The 19,155-nt window shown below is 37.7% G+C and overlaps 1 protein-coding gene across 11 annotated transcripts in view; it reads left to right on the forward strand.

Moving 5' to 3' along the window:
- Atad2b (ATPase family, AAA domain containing 2B) overlaps positions 1-19,155 on the forward strand; it is a 143,458-nt gene that overhangs the window by 46,554 nt on the left and 77,749 nt on the right. For all 11 annotated transcript variants that reach the window (XR_005505748.2, NM_001427483.1, XM_063262289.1 and 8 more), the window contains 4 exons: positions 2,668-2,827; positions 6,269-6,359; positions 10,912-11,223; positions 15,435-15,567. Coding sequence is in view for 10 of the 11 variants with exons in the window: in NM_001427483.1 (NP_001414412.1) it covers positions 2,668-2,827; positions 6,269-6,359; positions 10,912-11,223; positions 15,435-15,567 (696 nt within the window). In the remaining variant the exon portion in view is untranslated. The remainder of the gene's footprint in view (positions 1-2,667; positions 2,828-6,268; positions 6,360-10,911; positions 11,224-15,434; positions 15,568-19,155) is intronic.

Genomic DNA, 19,155 nt, shown 5'->3' on the forward strand with positions numbered 1-19,155 from the left:
TAAATATAATATCTTACATCTTCATACACCTGACCTAAGTGAGGAGGGAAGATCCACTTGGCTCATGGCGTCAGAGGCCTCAGTCTGTAGGGCCAGCTGTTTGCTTAGGGTGTATGGTATGACAGCCCAGGTGAAGTGCAGCAGCGAATTTGGGCAAATGTCATGTGAGCCAGAAAGTAGAGGGGACTTTCCAGGGGAAATGAGGTGACCTACTTCTCCAATTACACACCCCACGTATGACTTATCCCAACTTGCATGGTATTAGGAGTTTATCGAGGAATTGATCTGTTGCTTAGAATTTCCAGGGTCACTTCTTGAAAACCAGTTACACCAGGCAGCTGAGCTCTTCCATAGGCGGGCTTGTGGGAGACAGTTTATATTCAAGCCACCACTTCAGTTGAGTGATTTGAATAACAGTTTTCTAATTGGATACAGAAAGATCCTCCTGCAGCACAGTGCTGGTGTGTATGACAAATCCCTGGCAGCATACCGACTGGGCTGAAACTATACGTGTTACTTCTGTAGCATCGTAACATGTAACATGTAGCATGTAACATCTGTAACATGTCTACCCTCACAGCACTTGTTTAGTTTAGTACTTGAAATTTTAGTCAGAATAATTAGGCAGAAGAAGGAAATAAAAAGTGTTTAAACAAGATAGTAAAGAATGCAAATTATTGTCGTATAACATGATTCATTATATAGAAAAATGAAAGGATTCCTCCGAAAGGGTTTTTAGAACTTAGAAACTAAGCCGGAGGACTAATATAGTGGAAAGACAGCCAACTTACCAAGTTGTTTTTTTCTTCTCTGCATGCTTGCAATTATAGTCATGTATACTTTCCCATAAAGGAAATGTTCAAAGAAACGAAATTGGCATGCAAAAAATAGTAGCACTCTTCTACAGTAATATTAAACTTGTTGAGAAAATCAAGAAAGCAAGTGCTTCACAATCCAAACAAAATACCTACAAGTTAGTGTAACTTAGGTAATAAAATATTTCTATATGAACAGAAGCTATATGATCAGGGGCTGGAGAGATAGCTCAGAGGTTAACACCATTGATGTTCTTCTAGAGGACCAGAGTTTGACTCCCAGGACCCATGTTGTGTGACTTATATCTGTCCATAACTCCAGCTTCAGGGCACCCTCTTCTGGTCTATACAGATTCCCACATACACATGTTTATACACACATTTGCACAAACACATGTAAATAAAAATTTAAAAATTAGGAGGTTGAATATAAAATGCAAAAAATAGAAAGATATCTTTATTAATTAATTACCAAGAGTATGTAATATATTAGTGCAATTTCCCCCAAAATACCATGGACATTCTTTAGAAAACTAGATGAAGACAGCCTTAAAATCCAGATGAAGGGGTTGGGGATTTAGCTCAGTGGTAGAGCGCTTGCCTAGCAAGTGCAAGGCCCTGGGTTCGGTCCCCAGCTCCGAAAAAAAGAAAAAGAAAAAGAAAAAAAAATCCAGATGAAAGCACAAACACTGTGTTATCAGAGGAGTCCTATGGACTAGAACACCAGAAGTACTGTGACACTTGATCTCACACACTGTGCAAGTGCTGCAACCAAACAGCTGCTATCGGCTGAAGAGACACAGACAGATTGAATAGAAGAAACCAACGTGTCTGTTATAGTCAGCTGGTTTCCAACTTTAAATTAAATATTTAAGAAAGATGACTGTTATGAGAAACTTGTGGGGTTGGGGATTTAGCTCAGTGATAGAGCGCTTGCCTAGCAAGAGCAAGGCCCTGAGTTCGGTTCCCAGCTCCGAAAAAAAAAAAAAAAAAAGAAAGAAAGAAAAAAGAAAAGAAAGAGAAACTTGTATTTCCTCAGTTGAAACTACATCAACTTCCTATTCTATACAAAACTGACTCTAAATGGTCCACAGAGCTAAAGATAAGATCAGAACTCAACAGTACCATCAGTAGACGACCAAGCATCCAAACATGAGCCTGTGTGGGTCATCTCAGATTCAAATGACAGCAGTGGTGAAACTTATAATTAAACATACTAGCTCACTTTACTTCTGGGTAAGATGTCCAAGTCATAAAATTTCAACCATCCAACTAGAAAACAAATCATATAAATATAAATAGTATCTCACACTTCAGTTTTGTTTGTAAGTTTTTAAGCACAGCTAGAATAGGCAGAAAATTATTTTTGACATGGTGTATGTTTTCCAGAAATTGTTTCAGCAGTAGAAATAAAGAATAGGAGTGAGCACAGTTAGCAATCTAAGAAAAACATCATTGCTAGAAATAGGGGAACTGTAGAGGCCATACATTTCCAGATGGGAACCAATGGACAACACCAAGATTGCTCTCTACTAAAAATAGAGTACTATGACCCCCCCCTCAACTTTCTGTGCACTTTCAGTTTTGTTTTCTCTGCATTGTCTTAATATATATCTGGGGTACAATTATTATATTAGTATTTAAAACTTTATTATTATTATTTTTTTTTTATTAACTTGAGTATTTCTTATTTACATTTCGAGTGTTATTCCCTTTCCTGGTTTCCGGGTAAACATCCCCCTAATCCCTCCCCCTCCCCTTCTTTATGGGTGTAAAACTTTATTATTAACACGAATGTTTACATTTTTTCTTTTGTCAAATTTTGCATGGGCTTTTTTTTTTTTTTAAACAGCTCTATAGTGTCAACCCTCCTTGCTCTTATGGATGGATTAGATAATAGAGGTGAAATTGTTGTTATTGGTGCTACAAACAGACTTGACTCTATTGATCCTGCACTCAGGAGACCTGGTCGTTTTGACAGAGAATTTCTTTTCAACCTGCCTGATCAAAGGGTAAGAAGTTTTTGTTGTTGTTGATATATGTAAGTGTGTGTGTGTGTGTGTGTGTGTGTGTGTGTGTGTGTGTGTGTGTGTGTGTATGTGTGTGTATGTAAGTGTGCTGTATGCATGTGCGCGTGTGTGTATCCATATATGTATGTATACACACATGAGCATGTATACTTATGTATACACACACACATACATGTGTGTGTATATACACACATATGTAACTCACTTACAAAGCATATACTGAAGGTGATACCCCTTGCCACACTTTGCTTTTTTTAACTTTGCATTAGTTTAAATCTAAGAAGGGCACAGCATCACATGATTCTGTGCCAACGGTCTTCGCAGGAAGGTTGCATTGGAATTTGGCACTAGCCGTGCTACTGTTTCCATGGGCCTGAGTTACTTTTCCCTAAATTACTTTGATTTTGTTTGGTTTGCCTTCAGGAAGTCTCTATGTTGGGGTTTTTGTTTGTTTTGTTTTCTCTTTCTACACATCAGCACATGTCTTGCCCGAGTAGAACTCAGTCTCATCTTGACCATAAACATTTTCCATTTTAAGAAGAGCTGTGTGCTTTCTTTGGTTCCAGAGACCTCGCTTATAGCCAGCAAAAATGGCCTTGCACTACAGCCTTGCAGACATAGTTGCCTTTTAGAAGTTCTGTTCCCAGCAGGCCCCAGTAACCTGCCCCCAAAGTTCAGCAGCAGAAGCTTTGAAGGTTGTATTTTCACTAATTTTTGCTTATGGGATATCTTAGTTAATAATTAAAAAAAATCTTGTGTAGCACTCCTTGTTAATGCTTGCCTTTAATCCTAGCACTTTGGGACTGAAGCATGAGAATTCTAAGTTTTTAGTCAGTGTGGGTTACGTGGTAGCTTAGAACAACTAGAACAACAGTAGCCAACTATGTATACTTATTGAACAATTCATTCTTGCTCTACTAGCATTATCAGAGTGCTCCAGAAGCGCAGGGAAAGGACGCCTCCTGTTGGGTTTCTGCAGGTGCTTATTCCACACCCACAGCAGCACTGACGCCATTATCATGTTTACTTGTTATGTGTCTCTAGTTGGCCAGACTAGGTATTTCCCCCAATAAACTTTAAAAAACATTTATTTATTTTTATTTTATTAGTATGAGTATTTTGCCTGCATGTATGTAAATGTACTAAGTGCATGCCTGGTTCTTGCGGAGGCCAGAAGAGGGTACTGGATCCCCTGGAATTGAAGTTACAGATGGAGCTTCTGGGGCTGAGCCAGCTCTGCAGCCACCCTCCCTAAATATATGTCCATAGATATCCTTTACTCAGAATTCCATAGTTAACATACAAAAGTTTAGTTAGTTAAAAGCAGTAAATAGTATTTGTTATGTTGAGTTATTTAAAAAATGTTCCCTAAAGATGGTCATTTAGTATACAAAATGGTTTTTAGTAAGTTATAAAAAGTTCTTTCCTTCCTAATTGTAATTGAAATTTTTGTGTTGATTTGTTCCTTAAATTTCCATGGAGAATTCATATTGGAGAGGATATACTAGGAACGAGTATTGCTGTCTGTGAAATGCCTGACTTACATATTTAGATGTAGAAGACTTAGCAGTTAGGATTGCCAGGCAGACTGCACTCTTCGTAGGATATTCTGATACTTCAGTTTGACATCTGTCTGCATACCTACCCTTTATAGACTTAGACTTGAATCCATAAACAAATTTAAAGACTTCAAAATGCTACCAAGTTTACCTTTGTTAGGACAGCACATATAGTCTCTCTTGCTCTTTTAAAAATATTTAAATTTATTCTTTGATAATTTCATAATTGTATATGTTTTGATCATACCCACCCACAACTCTTTCCCTTCAGATTGCCCTGGATCCTCACTCAGTAGCAACCCATTCTTCCCTTTACTTTGTGTTTTCTTGGGTCCCCACCCCTTTAAAAACTATCTCATTGGGTCTACTTAGTGCTGCCCATATACACATAGTAAATAGGTTTGGAGTCATTCACTGGAGCATGGGCAGCCTACCAGTGCCCACACCCCTGATGGCTCCTTAGTCAGGGCTGGGGCTTTCTGCAGCCCTCTTTGATTCTGTACCTATCTGTGCCAATAATGGCAGCTGGTGTGAATTCATGACATTCCACAACGCTCACCCTTCTCACTCCTACATCCTTTCTGTCCCGTCTAGGATGGTCCCCACCTTGGGGAGGGGTTGGAGTTGGAGATAGTCTCACTTTCATTGCTCAGTGCAGCTGCCAGAACAGTTCAGGGCCCAGAGGTGAATCAGTTGTAGGAGATATGGCCAAAGTGGGTATATTCTGTTTTGATACAGAGAATTATCAGTTTGTGATATCCAGCAACAGACTATGCCCAGGGTTGTGCCTACCAGTTCATGGGAAATATGTTTTGTTCATAGGGACATTGTCAGTGTTCTTGGGCCTGGCTTTTGGAAGAGATGTATGTTGTTTTCTACTCTTATGTAGTATTTAAGGCCATGAAACTAGATGAGTTACCTCATCTTCTGTCCAACAGAGTAGGCAGTGGGTGCAGAATACAGGGATAGATCGATGTGCTTGAAGCCAAATGAACAGACCACAGTGAGAGCATGGATGTGGTTAGTTTGCCAGTTGCTAATGAGAAGAGGAAAGAAGTTCAGGCGTTGTCTTTAGCAGCATGTTTAAGTTACCAGTGATTCTCAACCGTGGTTGCATACATTTGATTGGAATAGAGTTTGTTCAGGAGACAATTAGAAGAGATTGGAGGGAATGTTTCACAGCCTTGCTGTAAAAAGCAGTCTCGGGCTGTTGATGGCTTCAGGAGAAGAAGCGCTTGTTGGGGGATTCTATTGACATGATTTTGTTCCCCAGATTCCACAGTGGGAGCAGAGAGATGATTCCAACAGTTTTTCTGTGATGTCACATGCATACACACTTCTGCCTACCTCCCCACCACTAATAATAAAATCTAAAAGGTGATATGTAGCAAAGTAAAATTTAGTTTTAACATCTAGCCACACATTAGCGATTCACTATTTAATGCTACCAGTAAAGTTTCTTTACCTCTTAGAATATTAATTGTCTAAACTCATGAAACAGATAAAAATCTTAGGTTTTTTTTTTTTTAATTTTTCTTTTTATGTCTATGCATACACTATCACTGTCTTCAGACACACCAGAAGAGGGCATCAGTTCCCATTACAGATGGTTGTGAGCCACCGTGTGCTTGCTGGGAATTGAACTCAGGACCTCTGGAAGAGCAGTCAGTGCTCTTAACCACTGAGCCATCTCTCCAGCTCCCCAAATCTTAGACTTTATAACCAACAGGTTGATATGAATGCCAAGGTGTTTAAAATTCTTTTAAAACAGATAATGACTGAGTGTGGGATTACAGTTAGAATTTGTTACAGCAAACACATGAGAAGTTGGTGCTGTCTTATGCTGCTGTACTCTTCTTCTTAGGCCAGAAAGCACATCTTGCAGATCCACACCAGGGATTGGAATCCAAAACTGTCGGATGCATTTTTAGGAGAGTTGGCAGAAAAATGTGTTGGTGAGTGCTCCTATTTGAACTCTTGACTGTCACTGCTTGTCCTATTAAGTGTCCTGTCCCCTTTATGTTGAAATGTGAATGAGTACAGTTTTATGTCTTTAACTGTGTAATAGATGGCTCTGCATTCATATTTAAAAGTTATAAAAATGTTTCACTTAAAGTTTCACTGAATTGAATTTTCATTATGTCAGGTGTTTGATGAACAAAGCTTAGAAGCGACCTGGGTTTCACTGAATGCTGACCGTCCTTCATGTTACTACAGTGTCTCCTTTTAGGAATTATCCCTTCTCAGACATTTTACTAAGAAAAATAAACATGAGAGAAAAAAGACAAGACTGCAGTTCCTATGCTTTATGGACAGGACTAATGGGCTCCTATAGTCTAGAAAGAAGTTGGGTGGGAGGAATCATCAAAGAAAATACTTACTGGTATTTGCCAGTATTGCCTCAAATATAAAACTTTTCGCCTTAATTTAAATACATCACAGTAGAAAACCTCACCACAGAGTAAATGAGCATTGCTGCCCTAAGAGGCTGAGAGCACTGATAGCCACAGGAGATGGAGCTCAAGGCTTTCTCTCTTCTAGCTAGCTCTGAAATAAGAGGTCAGTAGTAACTAAATGCACACAAAGGAAAGCTCCCTCATTCTTCTTCCTCCTTCCTCCTGGCAAGAGAGCATGCACTAAACCTATTTCATGGATCTCTTTCAGACTCTGCAAAATATAAAAAAACAAATAAAAACTACCTGTCTCCATGAATATTTTAAGCATTATTAAGAAATTCCTCAAATAACTCCATTAATAATATCTACTTGGGAAAACTTTAAAGTTACCAAAACCAAAAAGAACAACTTAGTTAAAAAAATTCATTGTGATCCACTATCAAATAATGAAAACTTAAATAGAACATTAGTCCATTCAGTTAGCTACATCCGAATTATCCTCTTCATCCACAGGGACTTCCATCTCCGAAGCAGCATCCCTCAGCTTTTGAACCACAAAGACCTCGACATCTTCTGGTGAGGAGAAAACGTAAATCTCTCCAGCACTACACCAATTTAAGCTTTGCCTGGTATAAGAGAGCATGCGCCAGACCCATTTCATGTACATTTGGCTTGATCTTTGCAAAGCCCTGAGCTGCTTTATGGGAGAGGGTGGTACTTGGTTAAACGAGACAAAACCAAACCAAACCCAGTCTTTCCTTTTTAGATTCTCTCCCCACCCCCTTTATTTATCATATTATGGTATTAGAGTTTAGATCAGACTGGGAACCTTTGTAGATTTTTCTGTGAATCTTTCACAGAATGACCCTTAGTTGAAATTTACAGACATCTTTAGGAAGTGAGAAATTCCTTAAGTAGCTATTCCAAAATCACTGTCTATTACCCTACCTTTCATCTAAGATGCTGCACACTGTAGTTTAATTCCTTATCTTAATATTCGATCTCAATTTTCATGTGTGTTTCCAAAGGTCAGCCAGTATTCTACACTTTTCCAAGTGATTTATTTTAGCTTATAGTTGGTCTTTAAAGGTATTTACAATGTAATGTCTTACTGGACTGAAACTTTTCTTGCTGTCCCTCTTTTTATGCGGTGGCAGGCAGTATGTATGAAATATGTTTATATATCGTTGGCTTCTTGGAGAGTTGAATAAAATTCCTTTGAAATAAAATGATTGTGTGTTCAATTATGGCATTTGTTTCATTTAAGAAATCTGTTCATGTTAAGAGTACTCAAATGCAGGGCTTCGAGTAGGAATAGAACAGTAATAAATTTTAAATTCATTTTGACTATTACTATATACCATAAATATGTTTTAACATGTATGGTTTCAGTTCAGTGAGATTTATGCCTAATAAAAGGTTATGCAGTCTTGATGAATATCTGCAAGGATAGTTGGCCTTTTATTGGCTACGGACTTGTAACTTTTACCTTGAAATAGCTTGGAGGTTTTTGCATTCATATCAGGTATTCTTTTTAAGTAATAAATACATTTCATAAAAAGCTGGTGTCAAGAAAATTTATACAAATAATAGTTTACAATTAATAAAAAGGATTAGTATTTTTTCTGTTTATTTTCAGTGAGACGCTTAAAACAATGAAAACGTATCTATGAAATATCTATATCTGGGGTCTTCATTTTGTTTGTAATTGGTTTTTAAGAAAGCCTCAAAAATTTTGACCGTTGTTTCTAATCTAATCCCTTTATAGTTATATTTTCAATCTTCACAAAAATTGTAACTTAATAATCACATGAAAAAACACTTTTCTTTGCTTCACTCTGTTAGTGTTCAGTAGAGCAGTGCTTAGGAGTGGTGATCTGGGCTTTGAAAAGGGACGTTTTTTAAAGAAAAGCGTATCAACTCTTAACTCTCCAGGTTGTATTATTATTTCATTATCATCTGTTTCCTAAGCCAGAACCCTCATGAGAATGCAAGTTGTGCTATCAATTATAGTGGACAGAGCCCTGCCTAGGATCCTGGCCAGTGTTTATCCAAAGCAGAGCCATTTTGGCCATGATTCGGATGCACCTTAATTCAGTATTTGAATCTAGTGAAGCATATATTAAGTGAATGCTTCTCAACTTTTTTATGCTAGGGTAATTTCTAAATTTTTCTCAGAATATATACTTAAAAATTTAAACTCTCAGAGAGTAGTTCACTGTTGTGAGGCCTGAGAGTTTGTATTTATTCTGGTGATTTTTTTTTTTTAATTGAGAACCAGAGATACAGGCCAGTAACATTCTCACAAGGAGATAGAGAAAATATTTTTTCTCTTTCTTTCTTTCTTTCTTTCTTTCTTTCTTTCTTTCTTTCTTTCTCTCTCTCTCTCTCTCTCTCTTTTTTTTTTTGTCTATTGATTGTGATTATCCACTGAAAATTAAAAAATGGGGTCTAGTCAACTTTGTGGACTCACGTAGGAAAGAGTGAGTAGCATATTGCCATTGTACATAATTAACATGGTATTACGGCAAACACAGCGCTTTACATTCTTGGAGAACGTATGAATAGCCTGTAGTTGCTGTTGCATCTCTCCGGCCTCTGAGCTTTCCCTGTTAACTTGAGCTGCTGTTGTAAAGAGGACCATTGCATGTTCATTAACCGTGCAGACATTTATCAGAAATACAAATATGGTTCTTATTTGATGATGGTAGTTTATTTTTATTTTTACAAATTCATGTACTTGTGATTATTTTCCTCTTTATAATGTTACAAAAGTGTTCTGTACTCATTTTGTTGAAATAGTATAACAACTGTATGTTAAAGAAAAATGTACTTAAAAATGTATTAATGGAGAAGTATAAAATAGAAGACCACAATTATTCTGAAGATTTGGGAGATAGAGCGTTATAATATTTATGCTTAATCTACAGTTTTTGAGGCAAATTCTCACAGATTATAAACTCATGAGTCATTTTTTTTCCTTTTGTAAGCACCATTTTCATTTTGGCATTTATAAGCTGCATAAAGTCAATGTGAAGTGTGAAGGGAAAGGTAAACTCAGTAGTGGTCCCTGAGTGTAAGGCACAGTGTTCTACAGTTTGTTCAGAAGGCTCCCCCTGCTGGTGTACTGATAAGGACGACCAAGTGAAGTTTAATTTAGTTGCTCATAGTTTCCTGTAAGCAACTATCTTCTATCTTTGGCTAATATGAAGGGTTTTTTTTTTTTTTTTGTTTGTTTTTCCCTTTCTGTTTTTCCCTTTTGTGACATGGGTCTTTAGCAGATCATGTTTTTAAAATGTATGTTTTATAGAAGTAAATAGGTATATAATGAAAGTCACTGTGGGAAACACTGTAAAGTTTTTTTTTTCCATAAAGTTTCTTTCCCCCCACTTTGGGCGGTCTTTATTGAAAGAGGAGAAGTGAGGAAGAGAGAGGAAAGGTTTTTAGTCTTCATTCCTCTAGTGGCTTTGGAGCTTCTGGGTGAATTACAATGCTGAATCACAGTGTTTTGGATATTTGCTTGTTAACGACTATTGCACTGTGCTTAGGTCTGATGGTAAATTACAAGTTTTTGAAGATTCTCCTGATACATTCCTTTGTACCACCTTTTCATATGTGTTTAGGAAGTTAGTAATATTAGAAAAAATAAGCCAGGAGTGGTGACACACACCCATAATCGTAGGTACTTGCAGGCCAGGGCAGGAGGCCTGGGCAGTTTAGCAAGATTTGGTCTCAAAATAAAATGAAAGACGAAGAATGTTGCACAGTGGTATATCGTGAGGATAAAGTATTCATTAAGGTTGCTTATGAAAGACTGAAATGTAAATGTAATTCAGTGGGTTTTGACACATAATATGGGACTTTTTTTATATTAATGTTATTAGCTTATATTTTTGTTAATTTAAAATACAACATTTTTAGTCATAAATACGTATTAGTCCTTAATTGAACAGTTATGTTAGGTGATTTTATTAAAGAGTTCATTTTAATTTTGTCATTAAAATAGTACATAACTACTGATTATTCTGATAGAAATATATATATTATCAAACTATACTGGTCTTTGGAAGAATTAAGTTAATTTTGTTGCTTTTCTCGTTTTCTGCATTAGGCTACTGTGGAGCTGACATCAAGGCCCTGTGTACTGAAGCTGCCCTGATTGCCCTTCGCAGGCGCTACCCTCAGATCTATGCTAGCAGTCATAAACTGCAGCTGGACGTTTCCTCAATAGTGCTCAGTGCCCAAGACTTCTACCGTGCAATGCAGAACATTGTGCCTGCTTCCCAACGTGCTGTGATGTCCTCAGGACAGGCGCTGTCCCCCATTATAAGGCCATTGCTAGAAAGAAGTTTCAACAACATCTTAGCAGTCCTGCAAAAAATATTTCCTCATGCAGAAATAAGCCAGAGTGACAAGAAAGAAGGTACTGTAAGCTACTCTTTTCTATTGTGAAAATAAGAAAAAAACATGTTTTTCATAAGATTAGTTAGAACTTATCTATTTCACTTATCACTGAATACTTAAGAACTCACATGTTGCCCGGAAATGGTGGTTGCCTGGTAAATGTTCATTCACTCTCAATATAGGGGTGTTACTATACTTAGAACGTTGACTATAATAATAATAGCTTATATTTATAGTGTTTGCATAAATTATCATTCATTTATCCATATATAAGTTCTATGCGTTAGGAGGAGATTGAGCTCTTTGGATTCTAAGTAATTTGGGTAACGTAAGGTCACTCAGTAAGATTTGAGGCTGACTCAAGCTCAGGGAGCCTGCCTGCATGGCCCATGCTTCTGTAGATTCAGTTCATTTTGATGATGTTGACAGAGCACTCTTCATTTGTGTTGATTAAAATGTGAGCTGTTGGTAAGGGAGTAAATTTCAACCTAATTGTCCATAATTTTAAATTTAATTAAGCCACAAGCCTGTACTTTGGACCTGAGATGAAATCAGAACATCATCCTAAAAATCACACATTTGGGCTGGAGAGATGGCTCAGCGGTTAAGAGCACTGGCTGCTCTTCCAGAGTCCTGAGTTCAATTCCCAGCAACCACATGGTGGCTCACAACCATCTGTAATGGGATCTGATGCCCTCTTCTGGCCTGCAGGCATACATGTAAGCAATAATAAATCTTTTTTAAAAAATCACACATTCTCATGAGGAAAATAAAAAGAAATTTCTGCTGGAGATGAGTCGGTGAGAGGCATGCTTGCCTGCCTTGCCTGAGGTCCTGACTCAACTCTTAGTTCTGTGTCAGCTGGACATAATGTGCGCACACCTGTAGCACTGGAGAGTCGGAAGAAGCAAGATCAGAAGTTCCAGATTATCTTTTAAGGGCCAGGTCCATAGGACTCATGAAACCTTGTTTAATCCTCCCTCCAACCCCCCAAAAGTTTAGGTTTATGTTGAAATCAAATAAGATCCATTATGTTTGAAGGTGAAGTAGTGAGGGTTTTATTTTCTTTCTTTGTTTAATACAGGGTCCCTGTGTATGCCTGGCAGCTTGGGTGGTCTGCCTGCTTCTGACTCTAGCTGGTATTAAAGCCACGAACCTGGCATGAGATAGTGTGTTTTGGTTATTTTAATTTTATTTCAGTTCCCTCTTTACTTAGTATGTAGCTTATACCAAATAGAAAATTGTTCAGAGAATTACAGTAACATTAATATTCATTGACATTATTTAATGAATATCGAATGAGTATATTTAGGGAATCATGAATATTATTCAGTTTGACTGTCATAAATACATTTTTTCAAAGACTAATTTTTTTTAAAGGAAAACTTTACATAGAACTCTTTGTTCCTTAAGGTTTGTTGACAGGTAGGGTGTGGACAACTAGTCCTGCGCATATCTGTGAATCAGGCTCTGTGCTGTGTTTGTGTGTGTGTCTGTGGTAGGTATGTGTAGCACTGGTTGATATTTAAACTTCTAACAATCCTCCTGTCTTATTCTCCTGAGTGCAGATATTACAAATAGGTGTCATCACCCTTGCTTATCTTATGATTTTTATAATTGGGGACACACAGATATCTTTACCTAAAACTTTGAAAGAAAAAAAAAAAACCAAACCATTTGTTCTTTTAAGAGAATACAGAGACTCCACAAGAAGAACAATGGAGTCAACTAACCTGGGCCCTTGGGGTTCAGAGACTGAACCATCAACCAAAGAGCATATAAGGGCTGGACCTAGGCACCCCAGACATGTGCTACAGACATACAGCTTGCTGGTTCTCCCAGCAACTGGAGCAGGGGCTGTCCTTGACTCTTTTGCCTGCCTGTGGATCCTGTTCCCCTAACTGGGCTGTCTCCGCTTGTCTCGGTGGGAGAGGATGTGACTTGATGTGCTAGGGTGGTTGATACCTGGACAAGGTGGGGGAGGGGCATGTGGGGGGATGAGTGCCATCAGAATGTAAAATGAAAAAAAAAATACTTATTGTGGAGATTTTTGATATTCTTTTTCTCCATTTGAGAATTTTCATTTTATGGCATTGTTCTCCTTTTCATAGACTTTTATTTTTGTTAGTGCAAACTATGCTTTACTTCCAGCCAACAAAACTAAGTTGCATGTATTAGTGGGATAACAACTACATTTTATTCATGCTATAAATATTTTCATTACTTTATATGTATTTTCTAGTTTATTTTATTCTTTAATATTTTTCCTTAGACCTGTATTCTTGGCTTGTTTGTGACATTATCACCTAAAAGATCTCCTAATAGGTTGAAAACTATTAGTTTTACTGTTTACCTTTTAAAAGCCACTGCTGACTCTTCTTACTTGAGTAATTCTGTATCTCCTCAGTTTTTTTCTGTTTCTTTTTTGTATATGTGTGTTAGCCATGTGTGTTCTGTGTGTGGGTGCACATGCATATTGGTGTGTGTACTTTTGGAGCATGGTGTAGATGTCAGGGATCCTCCTTACTTGTACTTCACCCAATTCACTGATTCAGAGTCTCAGTCAAAGCAGAGCCTGTCCCCCAGTCTTGGTAGCCAGCTTGCTCTGTATATTTTGTTTCTGCTTTCCAAGACAGAGATTATAGGAGGGCTGTCAAACTCACATAGTATTTATGTGGTTTCTGGAGCTCTGAACTCATGGTAAGCACTTTAACCACTGAGCCATTTCCCCAGCCCCGTGTCTTACTTTATACAGCATTCTATTCTTTTGTTTTAGAAGTATATGATATATTTCTTTCCTATCTCCCTACTTCCTTCCCTCTTTCTTTTCTTCTTCCTTTCCCTTTCCTCCCCTCCCCTCCCATCCTCTCTCTGCTCCCTTCCTTTCTCCTTCCTTCCTTGGAACCTTGACTTGGGGTCTTACTATGTTCCAGTCTCTGAGTAGCTGACATCACAGGTGTGTTGTTGTATTGTGTGTGACCAAAGTTGATTTCTGCCGATATCGGTTCTTTATCAGCTAAACGTAGAGCACTGTATTTATTCACTGAACTGGCACTTCTCATAGACATGTATGTGATATATGCGCTAATACTTAAGTTCTGGAAAAGTATTGTGTTCTCAGTAGAAATTTTAGTTACAGTTAATTTACTGAGTAATAATCTTCAGGCCCATAGAAGAAGTAATGCTTCTTGAATGGGTGTGCTTTCACTCTGAGTCGATAACTATCTAGCTCTGTGTTTGTTTGTTTGTTTGTTTGTTTGTTTGTTTGGGTCTGTGGGTGTGAGTACTTGAGGGAAGGTGCCTGCAGAGACCAGAGGGACTAGAGTTTGATGGAGGCCCAGCCACAGGCAGTGGTGAGCTGCTTGATGCGGGCGCTGGGCTATGAGCTTGGGTCCTCTGCAGGGCAGTGTGCAGAGGACATAGATTTATTCTTACATATGGTTATGTGTCTGTGTCAGTGTATGCTGTGCATTGAATCCTCTGTTGCTAGAATACAGGTGGTTATTAGCTACTTGACAAATGGGTGCTAGCCACTTTGGTCCTCCAAGAGCAGCAAGTGCTTATAACTGCTGAACCATCTCTCCAGCTTCCCCAATTTTTCTTTTTCTTCTTTTCTTTTAAAAATTAATTAACTAATTCATTTATTTTTAAGAAAGGATTTCACTAGGTAGCCTTGGCTGACCTAGAACTTGATATATAGATCAATCTGGCCTTGAACTGACAGAGATCCACCTGTCTCTTTTTCCCAAGATAAAAGTACTCCCTCCTACCTTAATGTTATGTTAATTAGGCACATTTTCCATTGAAACATGAGGTCATTTAAAGAGAGCGGGTCAGTTTTCCCCCCCAGTTTGCTTATTGTTGTTCTTGAAGAAGTGGCTTTTGCTCAGCTGCCTGAATGGGATATGAAATGGGCTGGTTTGGTTCAAATTGAACTCACAGGGCCTGTTTTATGAGGGCACCATTTTCTTTCCCAGACTGTTAGTCAACTGTCTCCCAAATTACAGTTCATACTAAGTGTGAATAATTTATAAATGTGATAGAATCATGCTACTTATATTTATAAATTAGAAAAATACTACAGTGCCATCATTTTGTCTGTATAATCTGTATTTTTGCTAGATAGTGTATTAGATGATGTCACTTGATTTTAACCCATTTTCTTTGTCTTTTAGCATTCTTATTATGTGAGTTTAAAGGACTTGGGATTCTTGTGTTTTCTTCTGACAGATGTAGAAAATCTGATTTTAGATGATAGTGAAGATGAGAATGCTTTATCAATTTTTGAGATGAGTTGTCACTCGGCATCACCAAAGAAGTCATCGCCAGCTGCTGTCACTAAACCTTATCTCCACTTTACAATGTGAGTAAGCTAGAATGGTTTTTCCACCTTATGTTTTTAGAACACAATGCGTTTTGCTGGTTATTATATTCTTAAGGCAGTTTTCTTTGTTTGCACACAATTCAGAAAAGAGTTCACTGTGTCTGTTTTTTCGGTGTCTGGTAATAATTATATTGTTGGTCACCTAACACCTTTTCTCAAGAAAGAGACCATCGTCATATTGCTAATTTGTCTATGAAAAAAATGTAGTGTTATTTGTTGGTGGTTCTTTTTTTTTTCTTTTTTTGGAGGTGGGGAAAGTTTATTACCTTTGGAAACCAACTCATTGTCTCTGGTTTTATTGCTTTTATTTGAACTAAAATGGACAGTTAAGAAATATTTACCACCTCCCATGGTACATTAACTTGTGATAAGTTTTAGATGGTTTAGAAACTCCAAAGCTACTAAAGAGATTTTGAATTAGAAATTGCTCAGTAATTAAATAACATTTTGATTCTTAACAGAACATTAGTTTACTTCTGTAATTCGAGGTTTCCTGGTTTTCTACTTAGCTTTATCTTTTTACTGTCTGTGGTATAGTGCAAATGTAATTGTAAATTAAGAGACCAAGTAATTTTCAAACACTAAAGTCTCACTACTTCCATTTGCATAATTACTGCCATAGTTAAAGGACTCAAGTTTCATTCAGGTAGATTTAATAGACCTTGTGTTAAGAAGACTGCAGTATGTGTCCTCTTTTGTTCTTCCTCTTTCTCTTTTTCTTTTACTTTTTTTTAAAAAAGACATAGTCTACTTTGCACCTTCGTCTGACCTATAACTAACTCACTTTGTACTTAGTGCAGGCTTGCCCAGACTTTGTACTTAGTGCAGGCTTGCCCAGACTTTGTACTTAGTGCAGGCTTGCCCAGACTTTGTACTTAGTGCAGGCTTGCCCAGACTTTGTACTTAGTGCAGGCTTGCCCAGACTTTGTACTTAGTGCAGGCTTGCCCAGACTTTGTTAATCTTCCTACTTCAGCCTCCAAGTGTTGGGATCACAGATGTGAGTTACCATGTTTGGGTGGATTAGTGTTCTTTCAAGTAAGTTTTAAGAAGTATTTTGAACAAATTTAAGCCTTTGGGCTGAATTAAAGTTTCTCTCTTATAGATGGTAATGATGAAATGTTGATTTGACTGTACGCATCGTTAACTCTTTGTTGTTGATCATGTTTTAAAAGTGAGCTTAAATGTCTTCCATCTACTTTCTTTTCCTTGATGTATTTCTTTCCTTCAGGAAGTTCCTTGTCTTCATTTCCACACCCTTCCCTCTCTGCTTGTAGGAAAACTTTCGTAGACCTCACTAGCTTTTTGTTAGTCTGTTTTGTTGATAGTTACAGGAAAACTAAATACTTTTCTCTATTTTTTTCCCAACTAGTGTGTCTTCATGTATGTGTGTTGCTCAGTTTTTTAGTTTAAATTTGAATTATACATTAGCAGAAATAAAAAATTGTCAGTCTTTTATTTCAGTGTTGTAAGGTAGATCCTGCCAATGAAGGGACACAGAAGTTTGTTCCCGCTGCTACATTTGTTTGCTGTTTGCTGTTAGGCTTATTCTGCTATTGGTTTCTTGTGTGCCACTGGCTAGCTCATTGGTTTATCCCAGCTTTTCTAAGAAGAATTTGTTTAATTTCAGCTTCCTTTACACAGCTATTTTAGTTTACCAATTGGGTTCTTTTCTAGAGCAAGTTCTCCACCCCCTTTTAAAGGGAGGAGGCCTTAAACTCACTGTGATGCTAAAGCTGGCCTTGGAGTTCTCTTCCTGCCTCTACTGCCCAAGTGCTGGAGTAATGGGTACCAGGCACCGTGCCTGGCTCGGTGCTTTTTGTTTTAGTTACTTCAGTGGTTTATCTCTTTATTCACTCATTCAAAACATTTTCTGTTTTGTTTTGTTAGCTATGCCCAGAATTATTTTTGATGTTAAAACCCAGGTACCATTTACTTTAGTCTGAAGAAATGTTTATTATTGGTATTGGCTGTGTGTTTCATGCAAGTAAAGTTTCTTCTGGGAAGTGCAGGGAAGCCTTAGAGGATGTTTAGTCACAATTGATGTTCCAGTGAGAAAGCAGGGATGGCAGTAGCACCCGAAACTTGCAGCCAACTAGATGTGTGCTGTGTACATAGGCTATGCATTTGTGTTGTGTTATGAACAAGGAAACTGAAGCACGTGTAACTTAAAAGTTCAGGAGGTTTTTCCCAGTAGATTTTGGGCCCAGGCTTTGTGCTTTTTGTGTCCTGTGATTTCCCACCATCCCCTAAATTGATTATGTTCCTTATTTGTTATTTTGTTTCTTTTGAGATAAGATTTTGTTGTGTAGCCCTGTCTAGTTTAAATTCACCATTTACCCCCAGATTGACCATAAACTTGAAACAGTCCTCTTGACTCAGCCTCCCAAGTGCCGTCTTCAAGTTTATTTTTGAGCTTGATTGATAATTACATTTTCTTTTTTTTTTCTTTCTTTTTTTTTTTTTTGGTTCTTTTTTTCGGAGCTGGGGACCGAACCCAGGGCCTTGTGCTTCCTAGGTAAGCGCTCTACCATTGAGCTAAATCCCCAGCCCCCGATAATTACATTTTCATTGGGTGACTTGGCCATATGACTTTTTTCAAGAAGCGTACAGATGAAAATAAAGGTTTTTAGTAAGGAGTGTATATAGATTTTGCTTTTGCTTTCTGTTTGAGTAGCATGTGTTAGTAGCAAGGTCAATGCAGAAGAAGGCAGTTGGGCCTTATTGTCAGGTTTCTGGGATTGTTTCACAAAACAGTGCCAAAGTCTGTCTTTTAGAGTTAAGAAAAACTGTATGTCAGTAGTTTAGCACTGCGGAAGAGAAATATGTATGGGTGAAAATAGGCTTTTTCCCCCTTCCTTTATATTACCATTGGAGATTGGAAACAGCTTTCTGTTTCACAAATGAAAATAGCTTTGTCATACATGGAATAAATAAAATAAAATAAAAAAAAAGAAAAAAGAAAATAGCTTTTTTTTTCCGGATTATAAAGTTAATATACTCTATAAAAAATTCAACTAATAAAGAAGAACATAAAAGGAAAGTTAAGAATTAAACCCTTAGCAGCTGAAGGTAATATTTCTTTTAGTTTTGTGACCACTCTTTCATATTCTATTTATGCACATGATAAGACCTATGCATTATTTCTAACTACAAGTTAGTATAACTTGCTTTTAAAATATTTTTATTTATATTTGTATGTGTGCGTGAATGCCTGCAGAGGCCAGAAGAGTGTTGGATCTCCTGGAGCTGAGTGCTGGGAGCTGAACTCAGTTCCTCTGGAAAAGCAGCAAGTGCTTTGAACTCCTGGGCAGATCACCAGCACTGTGATTTATATTGTTTTTATCCATTATTCTGGGAATGTAATTTCATATTAGGATATGTTTAATGTTCTTCTAAGATTTCTACATACAGGGCTAGGGAGTGGCTCAGTTGGTAAAGTGCTTCATTGTAAGCCCAAGGACCAAAGGTCTGGTCTCCAGCACCCATGTAAAATACTGGGCAGAGCAGCATGCACTGTGATCTCAGCTCTGACCAGGTGGAGGTGCACAGTTCCTCAGAGCTCTCTA

This window comes from Rattus norvegicus, chromosome 6, assembly GCF_036323735.1.
Source record: "Rattus norvegicus strain BN/NHsdMcwi chromosome 6, GRCr8, whole genome shotgun sequence".
NCBI classification, from domain to species: domain Eukaryota; kingdom Metazoa; phylum Chordata; class Mammalia; order Rodentia; family Muridae; genus Rattus; species Rattus norvegicus.